The 12,886-nt window shown below is 42.7% G+C and overlaps 1 protein-coding gene across 4 annotated transcripts in view; it reads right to left on the bottom strand.

Annotated features, from left to right (window-relative positions):
- Positions 1-1,305: 1,305 nt before the first annotated feature.
- Positions 1,306-12,886, bottom strand: part of CTCF (CCCTC-binding factor) — a 36,027-nt gene continuing 24,446 nt past the window's right edge. For all 4 annotated transcript variants that reach the window (XM_059824668.1, XM_059824669.1, XM_059824670.1 and 1 more), the window contains exons 4-11: positions 12,060-12,193; positions 10,465-10,585; positions 9,467-9,616; positions 7,912-8,072; positions 7,318-7,500; positions 6,787-6,922; positions 3,874-4,041; positions 1,306-2,858 (exon numbers count right to left, since the gene is read on the bottom strand). In XM_059824668.1, coding sequence (XP_059680651.1) covers positions 2,677-2,858; positions 3,874-4,041; positions 6,787-6,922; positions 7,318-7,500; positions 7,912-8,072; positions 9,467-9,616; positions 10,465-10,585; positions 12,060-12,193 — 1,235 coding nt within the window. In that variant the 3' untranslated portion in view covers positions 1,306-2,676. The remainder of the gene's footprint in view (positions 2,859-3,873; positions 4,042-6,786; positions 6,923-7,317; positions 7,501-7,911; positions 8,073-9,466; positions 9,617-10,464; positions 10,586-12,059; positions 12,194-12,886) is intronic.

The following is a 12,886-nucleotide window of genomic DNA, read 5'->3' as shown; positions in this document are numbered from 1 at the left end:
TCAAAGACTACCTGGGAGTAACCACACCTGTAGTCTCTGGACAAACACACCTCTCAGGCTCTCTTCCTCTCAGCCCACCATGAAGCCGTTAACATGCAGCCGTTTCTTCCAGCTCCTCTCAACCCCAGGAGAGCAGGCCTCCGCTGCAGCATCCACGACTAGAGCATCCTTGGGGCACCATCACGGGTCACCAGTTAAAACAAAGCCACTGCAACACCCTTCACGTCCCAGTTGTCAGCGGTGGGTTGAGCCACAGGGTTTAAGAGCTGGTGGCAGTTCTCCTTATGGATCCCAAGGACACCTTCAGTGTTCCAGCTTGCCACAAAGCCTTCCTAGCTCTAGGCTTATGCAAAATGGCATCTGCCTCCGTCTTGAGTACACCAGCTCCTTGTCCAACTGAGAAAGCACTTGAGGATTTATCCACCCCTGCAGCCGGGCCTGGCTCCTTGCAGAAGGAGCCCTTACATTTACCTCTCCCACCTGCTGAAACTGCCTCCATCCTGCTCAGAATTCCAGGCATCAACCTCCAGACAGCTTTTCTTGGCAAGTTTGAGAAAGACCATCTCTCAGGACCAGAGATAACTAGTCACCAAACATCGAGTGAAAATTAAGTCTAGCAATTCTTGTGCTATTTAAGATTTCTTTTTAAATAAGTGTGCCATTTGTAGCGACTCCTGTTCTGAAGCTAGTAGTACAAGAGGTACTATCCTGAACTTACACAGCGTGCAGCTACCTGACTGCTTACTCTCAGTTGGCTCTCTAACCTGCTTCCACAGGTAACTAAGAAGATACACCACAGAAACTCCACTTAAGTATCAGTCCCACTTCCCAGAATGAAATGGAAACAATATTCCTGCTATCTAAACCATCAGCTACAACCATTTAAACTCACAGCCAAAACCAACAAAAGCAGCAACAACTACTCCTGTGTTACTTTAGCTCAAGCTGTAAATGTGGACGTTCGCAAGTGGCACATTTTACATCACCTCTCCGCTGCACGCTCAGCCACGTAGCCCCAGCTGAGCAAGCAGCTTAGACCCCTGCTACGCAACGGCTTCACCGCAGTAAGGGCCCTTGCTTACGTGTGCGCTCACCCGCTGCCGGCACACCAAGGTTTAATGTCACGGATACCTTGCATTCGGCACAGGGTAGAGGGAACGCTCACAGCAAGAGAAGAGCCCGTCCCTGTCACATGCGTGCAGCATCCTTCTGGGAGGAGTGGCTTTACAGTCCGGAGATCACTGCCAGGTCACACCGTTAATATACACAAAGAAAGCAGTCAGTGAGCACACATGTTAATCCATTATTATTTATTAGCTGTACAGCAGTATATTCTCCTTCCCAGCTTTCAAACCCCATTACATATTTTATAACAGTATTTTTTTCCCATGTTGGCTTCCTAAAATAATGAAAAATATCACACAGTACAGCTAAGTACAAAAATGCATCAACCTAGAGTCTGATAGCTAAACTGATAGCTCTCTTAAAAGCGATACATAGAAGAAAAATTTGTTTGAAATCAGCAAGACTGAGGCTCTATAAAAAGCTTACATATTTTAACATGTGACAGTTCATATACAGGCATCATTTGTATTTCACATTATTCCTTTTTTGTCTTTATCAGAGATCCAAAATTGTATAATTACTGACCTATTAAAATTTCCTGGCCCAGGTTTTGAGGGCTGCAGTGACCCACTTATAAATCACCACTTCTGCCTTAACATAGGATTCATAAACACAAAATACAACTACAAGATAGAGCAAAGAAAATGTAGTCGTGAAATTGTAACTCAAAAAGAAGGTTAATTATACATGTTTCAAATGCCAGTTTTGTGTGCTTCAAAACCAGATTTCACGTGTGGGGTTCTCTTGTTCTGCAAGCAATAGTCTGGGTACGTCTCTTCTCTACGTGATTGGTTATCAACAGCTTTTTCAACATTTACACTCTATCAATTCTCTTGTCACTTAGTTTGAAAGGAATTAAAATACTGGGGTTTATTTAAACTGCATTTTTGCATACCTCTTAATTAATGGAAAAAGATTAAAATGTAAAAAAAAGTTATTTACAAGCTTGACCATTACAGAAATGCTTTGCAGAAAGCAAAGCATATTAAGGACAGAAACCAGTTGGAGCATGCCAAAACTACCGTGTGCAGCCGACTTGGAGAACCGGAGCTAGTCAGTGGGGAAAAGCAAAAAACATTTTAAAAGTCTAGAACCCTCCCAAGTCTGCATTTACAGTTAAAAACACTACTGAGAGAAGGAGGCTCAAGGACTCTGGGAACCGGAAGGGCAAGTCCGGAGTGGTTTACCACGTACTTTAGTCAAGGCTTCCACTTTTGTATATTAAAACTTGGTGCATGTAAACACGGCCCTTGGACCAGCTTTACAATGCAGTTCAGAGCAAAACTAAATCAAGCATCTCGCAGGAAACCCTCAAGGACTCCAAAGTATTTCCTAATGTTCCATGATCCTGTAATGCTAACATAAAACAGCAAGTTCTAGTTAAATCACATTCTAACATCATTTTGAAGTTTTATTTCCCAGTATGTTTGGTAAAATGGTCTAAAATGATGCATTTCCCAAAGCCAAGAAAAAAGGTAAAAGGAAAAAATAGATTTGAGCCGCTTAAACACAGCCCAGGCCAGTTCAGTCAGCCAGCGTGGTCTTCCTCCATCACCGGTCCATCATGCTGAGAATCATCTCAGGAGTGAGGTCTCCATTGGGAGCTTCCACTACAGCAGGCTGAGCTTCCTCCTCTTCCTCTACTGTTTCCGCATCAGGTTCTTTCTTTACTTCAACTATAATATTTTCAATTTCACCAGTGTTCTGGTCTTCAACCTGAATGATTGCTGCAGCTAAAAGGGCAGAGAACAGAGGGGGAGGGGGGAAACGACACATTTTTTACTGCTTCCAGAGCTGGCCTGCGCACTTCACCAGATAACTTTTCAGGAGATACTTAAGACTCTTCCATGGAAAGGGAAGGTGGGAGCCACAACACACATTCCCACATTAGTGCGGAGCGATTCAACCTGCCTCATTCACCCAAGCATCAAACGTCTATTTTGTTGCCCCTGTACGAAGATGTGCTACCACTACAACAGTTCCAGTATGCCTTTTGATATTAAGGCACTGTTGGAACAACGGACTTCGCAGAGTAATCAACAAACAAGACCAAAACAGCGTATGGGCGTAAGGCAAAGCTTCAAATTCAGGGGAGTCCAGGGACACTAGTGACAAATTCAGCATAAAATGTTTCCACGGGCTGTAATTCTAGGAAGGACACGGGCCAGACTTGTAGCACTGAGCAGACAGACAAACCACTGGGGAAGCCATTGCCCCTTGAAGGAACAAATTTACCTTTCCTTCTTTGTTCCTAGAATTTATTTACTCAGACATTGATAACTGAAATCTATGCTTATGGAGAAAACTCCGTAGAGTTGAAACGACATCTGCATTGATGCTATGCTCAGAACTACAAGCCTAAAGCATGTTCGTTTGGGGTAATACCTACGAAAGTTTACACGGTGATTGTACCAACAGCTGCTTTACCAGGAACTGTACTATAGAGAGACACCATAAGTGGTGCAAAAAGCAGCAAGCAGTTTGCACATCAGTGAATTGGCATAATGCGAAAGAAAAAAGTCATGTCCTCTCCTTTTAGCATGGTCTGAAGTGGCTATGTTCCCTCAAGACCAGGAAATCCTTGCAACAAGTTTCATGCAAAAGTTGAGTTCTTCACAAAGTAGAGACAAAGTGCAGTTATCTACTTTTAAAATAAGCTCACTTTTGAGGGGAGCAGTTCTCCTACAAGAACTGCCAAAGCCAAGGAAAAAGCAAGCAGTGCAACATAACCTTCAAATAGTGACTTACGCTGGGATTGTTTTGGTTGGGTGGCAGCTTTGCCTGGTGGTCTTCCTCTTCGTTTCTTACTGGGAGGTGGTGCAGGAGCCTCCTGCTCGACTTCTGGTTCGGCCTCAATTTCTACTGCTGTCTCCTCTTCATCTTCATTATCATCCAAATCTGGTTCAGCATTTTCCTCTGTAAGAGATGTTACATCAGGTAACTCTTCAGTTTAAACAAGGACAAAACACATCCACCTACAGAGAACCATCATCAAATCCTCATCCAAAAGGAGTCAACTCTGATGAGAAAGGAGGCAAACAAGGCCTTTGTCGAGAAGCTGGTGGCACAGACTGTTAAGTCTGTTACCCTCACATCAGAGAACAAGCTGTCCTTCAGAAAGCAAAAGGAAACATAATTATGTTACATTACGCGATAAGAACTCCTCTGCACATCCACAAAGGAGCTCAGAGAGACAATGGCAGGAGGGGGACCAAATAATACACTGCTGGGCTACTCCCAGGCCCATCAGAGGAGCCATCAGCCCATCAAAATCCCACCTGCACATCCCAGATAAGGAGCACAGGGGTGCACAATGGAAGGTGGGAACCCAAATCAAGGACTTGTCCATCTTGTCTGGGCCACTCCCAGGATAGCCATCAGCCCCACTGTCCAGGTGTGAAACCCACCACGAGGTATGAGGAGCAGCTCTCCAGATCACCTTTCGGACTACAGGGGTGTTAGGGTGGGACAAATAATGGGATGCAGGGGAAAGGCAGTTTTGGATCACGCAGGACTACTTATGGGATGCTTAGGGGAGTGGCTGAGGTGATTTTGAGAGGACTAAGTGTGGGAAAATAGAGGGGCAAGAGGATAAAAGGGGCCAGTTGCACGTAAATAGTGGTAGCAGCCACTATAGTATCTCTGGATATATATTTCACTATAGTGAAACACTAGAGATCAAGAGGGATCCAAGAGCAATTCTCCTAGCCCTCAAGAAAAAGCAATGCCATACTGCAGTCTTTCTCTGTTAAGTAGACAGGAAACCAGGGTAGCAGCTCCCAGACACTGGGACTCGTGTCCAAGACCTCAAAATCTCACGCTGGATGTGGCAGAACCACACAGAACTGGGGCGTTCTTACACATTATGAGTGAACACAGCCCTGCAGACCACTCACCATGCTTTCCAGGGCCATCAACATACAATTTATCAACCAGTGACCAAGAGGATCTTCCAAGACCTCTCTTCAGAGGCAGGACAGGCCTAATACAGTGTATTTTACAAGGCCTGTCTACTCAAAGGACTTACGATGGCACCTCTCCCATTCACACCAACTCCTTGCACCTCATTGCACTTCGGAGCTGATTCCAATCCAATAGCCTTTATGCAAGCTGTGGGGTTTTTGCAACTTTTATGTTGTTAACTGAGCTTTTGCTCTACACTTGGTTCTTCAGAAGACTCCTTAGTTACTAGGTTAGCACGTCGACATGTTCAGAGTGTCCCAGCAAAAGCAAAGCAGACAAAAAGCAGTAAGAGATGTTGAATAGGATAATACTGTTCGGACAGCAAAGTGATTGCCCTTAAACTTGTAAGGGCATCCACTGCATAGAAGAGCAGCTTCACTCATGAATGAAAGGGCCATTGCATAAGGCATACTTCTGTTTATTCGACTAAAGCAGAAAAAAACCCCAAACAAACTGTCCCTTATATACACTGAGGCACGTATGTGCTGCATTATTCTACACAGTCACTCAAGGAGTACTCCCCAAGCCAAATCTCTTTCATTTATTGGATTTCTCAGGTCCCACCTTTTTAGAGCTTCTTTACATTCGCCCCTCAACTCAGTGTCTATCATCTAACAGTCTGTCTAATTTGGGGCAGACAGGCCAGACAGGAGACAAAGCTACCATTTGCTATTTGCTGTTTTTCCCATTAGCACAAGACAGGTCTGTTTTGTCACAGCTTTGCTCACCATTTTTAGGTATTTAGCAGTTGCCGAAACTTATGAAACTGCAGATCTAGAGATAAGAACAACACTGAATAATGCAATTCTCCAAGCACGTGGTTAGGACCTCCTTCTTACTGCTACTCAGCTCACATTATTCCAATTCTTCACGTCTGTCAAATGACTCCTGAGGAAGTCAAACCAGACTGAGGCTGAAGGGATTCTCTCAGACACGGAGTCTGAGCCACAATCATACAATGCTCATCAGTTCATCTAACAAGCATGACTCTTGGCCAGCTTCTCCAAAAACTGTTTTGAACCCCAGGCCATACCAACTAAGTAAAATTAGGTTTTTACAACAGGCTAAACTCACAGGAAGTCTACAGATCAGAAGTTAAAAACTAGATACTACAGAATCCCAGGTTTTGAATTACCTTCCATCAAAGCAGTTATTGTACTCTTTCTGCCTCCAAGATCTTCTCGTGCTTTAAATGAACAACTAGTTACACAAGCTTTATTGAACTGACTGTAACACACTTTTTCAAATACGTACAAACATGAATTTAAGCACTTATTTCTATGGAGTTTTTGCAGTCAAGGTTTGCACATGGCATTTGACCATACTCATCTCATTTCCTGTAAAACCTTTTTGCCGCATAAAAATTTCAGGCACACGTTCTCTGGCCAGAAAGATCCCTGTTCTCCCAACCTACGCTCCTTGATTAATTACATAAAGCACTTCAGATAAAAGACTAATCAGCAACATCCTTTTTGCCGAATAATCTTTGAACTGGTTGGTCTTGAGACTACACCTGGATTTTCCTGCTGAAGATCATACTATCTTCTGTACTTGGCCACGTACTATCATTTTTTGCTTGCCAACTAGATAAAAGCCTTTCAAGTGTCAGAACAAACCTGCAGAACAGCAAACTAACAGCGAACACACACAGTGAATCACAGGCCTTTAATTCTCAGAATGTACTTAGCTGTTTCTTACCACTATCAGAGGAATCTTCTTTCTTAGACCGCATCTTTCTCTTTCGGCCTCGTTTGCCCTTCTTTGTCTCTCCTCCATTCTCTCCTTCCCCACCATCCAGGCCAGAGCAGTTATCAGCATGTCTGGCCATTGTGTTCTACTCAGGGGAAGAGAAAAAACACAACAAAAATACAATACGCATTGAATTCAAGATCAAATATTCTGGCTCTGCATTTTCACATTTCTGCTAACTTTTTTTTTTTTAAAGGAAGACTATTTAAGGGAAATGGGTAAATTTCATTAACTTTTATGAATAAAGTCACATTTTCACATTGTTCATGATGTCAATGCTAATACGTGCTAGCAGTAATTCTGAATTATACCAGGTCTCCCCCCACCTCCTCCTCAGAAAGAAGTGCTCTATTTAAAAGATCAGTATTGTGCCCTGTACCCCACCCACCTTTCCTTTTGGGTAAACACGTTCCCCTTCCCTTGGCTGAAAGCCTCATTCCAGCGCAAAACCCCACAATTCAGAACAGTACATTCCCTTACCCTGCGAGTGAATGTTTTGCCACACTTGGAACAGACAAAGGCAGCAGGGACAAAGTTGGGATCATGGTATCGTTTGAAGTGCATATCGAGGAGCTGTTTCTGACGGAAGGTTTTATCACAATGGCTACAGGCATAAGGCTTTTCTCCAGTATGGGTCCGTTTGTGCATGACCATGTGCCGCTCCTGACAGGGACAAGCAAGACAGGAAAAGTAGCTTGAGAGCTCAGACATATGGATACAGAAGAGCGGATTTTCAGCTAAAAGGAGGCCAAAACTTGTATCCTTGATATCAAGGAAAGGGTATGTGAGAACACCTTGATTGATGGCAGATTCAGCTCTACCTACTTCCATCCTATATGGACTCTTACCCCTTGGTTGACAGATACATCACAGCTGGGACTTAGAAGGTACTTCTCTACAGAGGAGCACTACACCAAGAAGCAAAGGCCACTGAACTTTCCTTCACACCCTTCAAAAGATTTAGAGAGCTAATTTCATCTTAACAGCTGGTCAAACTTAACAGCTAAGATTCCCACCTCTTATTTTTAGCTCCCGTTCTAATGCTTATAAGGGGTGCCAGTCCCACCAGCTTACCTGTCTGCATGCATAATCGCACTGGTCACACTTGAAGCGCTTCTCATTCTTGTGAGACTTTTGATGCTGTATGAGGGCATACCGCTCATGAAACACAGCATCACAATAGCGACACTTCTTGCCCTGTTCGATGTAGGAATGCTGCTTTCGCAAATGGACACCTAGGAGCAAAAGAATTGGAGGCTTTAATCACCATGGCTTTCCAAGCATGAACGACTAGCTGATATTTCCCTTACCGATCTCCCCTCCACATACTCTTGAGCTCAAGCCAAAAAAGTGAAATAGTTAATTTAGGATTCAACTAAAAACCTAAAAGACTCGTAATTAAAAGCAACCAGAACAATTTCTAGACAGAAAGGTCTTGCAGAAAAACTCAAGTTTTTCCAGGGGATTCTAGATTTGGTTATTAGTCACAATCTGTGCGGATACAGTACACTTGCATTTGATAAAGTATGATCGTCAAAGTAAAGCGTCTTGGGGACTCTTATGTTTAAGACTACTCCAAATTGCCTGGATACAGCCAGAAGCCAGGTAATACACTGGGGGAAACAGGATTTTCGGCAGGATTAGAAGTCAGCGTGACAGGGCTAGAAGGCAACAGGGATACCAGCAGCTAATCCCCGACAGAGGTTTTAGTAGCTTCTTTAAAATCCTCCAACTAAGAGCATACCACAGCTGCACAAGGTAGCTTAGGGTAGACTAAAGCATTATTAGAAGAAAAATTCTTCAGAGCTAACATCAGTTTTCTTCTGTTGTAAATCAGCTCGTTTGCTCCTGACATAAACTGACTGCCATCCTCTCAAACTGCCTCTCACTGTAGCACTTTACACTTGTCTTTATTGGAAGGGAGCCTGCCTTCCCATTACTTGGGTGATATTCTGTTTATAGACAGAAAGTTCTGCCAAATCGTGGCTTCTTCCTTCTCCCTCAGCTGCTCTGGGCATGATATTATTTTTCACCTTCTTGTAGAACATAAAAGAGAGCTTGCCTGCTGGAATCACACCGAGTACTGCTCACTAGATCAAGACTCTCCTAACTGCAAGGACTCAGGGCTTTTGTGACAACTCAGTCTCTCCTACCCTGCCTGTGGCACACAGCTCCACATCCTGGAAAAATAAACTATTTGGTCTAATTCAAACCTTTTAGCTTGATGAAAACATCTCTGCAGGAAACTTAATGGCCTCCAATGTGCAGGAGGTCAAGCCAAGTGATCTTTTGGTTTTCCAGACCCCAATCCATATGCAGTTGTAACCTCAATCCAAGTTCAATAAACGCCTTGCACCTATGGGCCTGAAAACAGTAACTTGCCTTGTACACTTGGAAAACATGCTACACTGTCAAATAATGAGAAGAAACTGAAAATTCTTACAGTTTGCAGCAGCTAATGTAAGCTAAAAGCATGTATCACCAGCCACACATCTAAGCCTGTGTTTCATGTTGTACAGTTACCAGAAGTATTAGGTTAAAGGAGACAGCAGTTGGGTTACGTGAACTCTAATTCTGGGAAGTGTTTTGTAGAATCTTCACCATATAGCCACTTCTGTGAGATACATACCCAAGTCACTCTTTCTTGCTATAACAGTATCACAGTGAGGACAGTGAAATTTGGCCACATTCTCCGTGTGCTTCTGCAAAATGTGCATCTTCATGGTACCACTCTGAGTGAAGCGAGCATGGCAGATGTAACATTCATATGGCTTCTCTCCTTCAGTAGCAGAAGGAAAAAAATAGCACAAGTACTTTTATTAAAAAGAAATCTCACCAAGAAGCCCCAAACAAAACAACTTCCCAGAAACTTGCCACAGACAGCTAGTTTATAGAAATAGTAACTCTAGAAGGAGCTCAATAATGCCTCTTTCTCTAGAAAATTTAGCTCCAGTATGCATCTTTCTACAAAGAGACTCGAGTTCAGTCTCTAAGCAAATGAGTTTAATTATTATCCTTACTTTAAGAAATGCACAGAAGACCTACACACAGGCTGCCGGAAGACAGCAAGCGGCATCAGATTTTTTTGGGGGTGGGGGTTCTGAATGCTCGTGTATACACGCAAGGGCATTTTTTTCCCCCTTCAATTTTAGCAATATGATTAATTTGGCACTCCAGTAACGTTCTGTGCTAAAAGGATCCCTATTTCTATTGAAGAAAAAGTTTAGGATATTTACAAACTAATATGCATGAGATGCTTTTGCAACGACACTCAAGCATGAAACTGTAAATGCCTATGAAGTTCAACTGGAAGTGGAACACTGATAATAGGAGTTTCTTCTCTTCGTACCAGAAGAAGTGCCTGTATTTTATCACCTCACAGGCAAACTGGAAAACAGAATCCTCCAAGCCCATTTCTCAGTGCAGTGATTACTATCAGGTTATGAATTTACCAGTGCTTACAAATCATTGTGCATTCTCATCAGGCTTTATGAAGGTTTTATATTAAGCTACAAAATAGTATTTTTTTTGCCGTTTTGCTGTTACAATGCTAACACATTGTACACAGCCTCAGCACTCTGACACTAAAACATAAAAAACCACACTAAAAAAACATGGCATCAATACCAGAGTGGGTCCTCATGTGCCTCTTCAGTTTGTAGGTATCCCTGCTGGCATAGCTGCACAAGCTGCACTGGAACGGGCGCTCTCCAGTGTGAGAACGAATGTGGCGTTTCAATTTGCTAACCTGGAAGTCAAGAGCAAGACTGAAGTTAGCACAGATGAGCAGGTCAGATTGCCAAAAGTACAAGAAATCAGTCAAGAGTTTAAGGTAGTCTATTTATATTTTTATCTTGCCACTAAAACAAGCAAGCATGTTTCGACGCCATTCTCACACTGCACGTAGCCTCCCACTCCTGCCCACTCTACTTCACCTCCCAACCTCATTCCCAGTCTTGCCTGATGCTTGTTCCCACATTCAGTGCAGCCTGGTTTAATCCTGTGCTCACCTTACTGTTATCGTCCATCTCAGCATCTGAAGACACGCTAAAATTTGGAAGTGTCCTGGAGAGACACAAGAAAGCGTTCTGGGAAAGGACGCACCCAAGAAACATTGCAGGTGGGTTACTGTCCCCTGTACAGTGTATTTTTCTCCACAGGGTGCTTTCTTGGGTCCTCTCCAGTTACTTTCAGAGGGGTAAGATAAATGAATTTCTTGCTAAGAACAACAAAAATCTAGTCCTACAATCAACAGGGTCAATTAATTCCTTTCCTCTTCTGCTTTTATTGAGAAGGCACAAACCCAGCTTAAAGGTCAGCATGAACACAAATGTTAAGGCATTTTCTACTCCAGCCTGACCACACTGCTTAATCACCAACCTATGTCTCCAAAATGCAGCACAAACTCACATAAGGACCAACTTGGTTATTCTTTCCTAATTCATACTGTGAAAACCACTGCAACACAATTTATTCAACACTCAAACCACAGGGCCTGGAATTACAGCACTGCAGCCACAGTGTGGGTAGGAAAAAAGCCCAAAACCCCTCCTCAACCTCTCCCCACTGTAGCCTTCTCCCACTGCAAACATCCTTTTTTTTTTTTTTTAAAATTATGTTGCTCATCATCTTATTCAAATTTCCTATCACAATATAAAAGCTGTCCTGTAGCATAAGTAGCAATACTGCATAGGGCAGAGCATTCAAGGAAGCTTAAATTGCTCGAGCAAACTAGACAATCACCCAATATTAGCAAAGCTACTTTTCACCAATATTGAGGCAAAGGCTCATTAATTTTGCCTACAGTCACCTTGGTGGCATAAACAGATAATGTGCAGAATGCACACTTCTAAAATGGGAGGGCACCTCTACTCTGAAAGTACAGCCAACTGCAGCAGGAGATGGCTGCCTCCTTCAACATGGAGCACGCCACAATTCCTGCAATCATCTTAAGGCCAAATAATTTAAGAAACAATAACAACTATTGTCTCCAAAGAGGAAATGGAGATCACCTAGGATTTCTGTGCATAAATGCTCTCGTTAACTGAGGAAACCCCACCATTTGCTTCCAAGAGCAGACCCGATTTGTAACTTTTTTGCTCAGAGCCTTTTAAACAAATGGCCAAAGAGGAAATGCCTAAGAACAGAGTTTATGACAGATGGCGAACAAGCTCTGAAGCGTACAAGGAAGTATTCGGTGCTGTAACAATTAAGTAACGTACCTCCACGCTAGCATAATCACACATTGAACATTTGAATGGTTTCTCATGGGTATGTTTGTAGCGGCGATGCCGAACCAACTCTCCACTGGTCACAAAGGCCATGTCGCAGTCTGGGCACTTGTGAGGGCGAGTACCTAATCGTTTGCAGCAAAACAGGAAGATGACGACGTTCAGGTTTAGTGGCAAAAGAAAATACGGGACAGCTTTTTTTTTTTTTTTTAAGTGAATTAACAACATTGCTTTCATGTTCTGAAAGGTTAGATTAGAGCAACAAGTACTACAGAGGAGTCAACTTTTGTATTCATAACTAACGGACTGAAGACCATAGAGAATTAATATCCTTTCAATGAGAAAACAAACTCCGTTATTTTTGTATCATTTGGTTAATTACAAATTTCAAACCATCTAGTCAGACATAATGTAAGTAGGCAGTGAAAATGAGGGATGACTTTTTTTTTGGCAGAAAGGTCACAAAAAGCTTGATTACAGTTCAATAACCTGTAGTTCTATACCAGAAACTTACATAAGGACAAAACAGAAGTGTGCTACAGTTCCTAGCCATAAGTTTTATTGGTCTAGTTCATATTCTATTCCTTGGGGGTTGATTTTTTTTTTTTTGTTTTTGTATTTTTGGGGGGGTTTTTTGGTGGGCATTTGTTTGGTTTGGGCTTTTTTTTTTTTTGCTACTTTCAACTCCCTTACGTTTAGCTCCAGCTAAACTCTCATCTTACTTTTCCCCAAGCAGCAGCGGCAACACAAAGCTTAGAACACAACTACTACTAATGCTCAAGACAAGCTGGACATTTTCTGTAACTTTGGGTGATTTC

This window comes from Gavia stellata, chromosome 15 (assembly GCF_030936135.1).
Source record: "Gavia stellata isolate bGavSte3 chromosome 15, bGavSte3.hap2, whole genome shotgun sequence".
NCBI classification, from domain to species: domain Eukaryota; kingdom Metazoa; phylum Chordata; class Aves; order Gaviiformes; family Gaviidae; genus Gavia; species Gavia stellata.
Note: the sequence above shows the minus strand (reverse complement) of the source record. Positions and strands in the feature narration are given on the sequence as shown.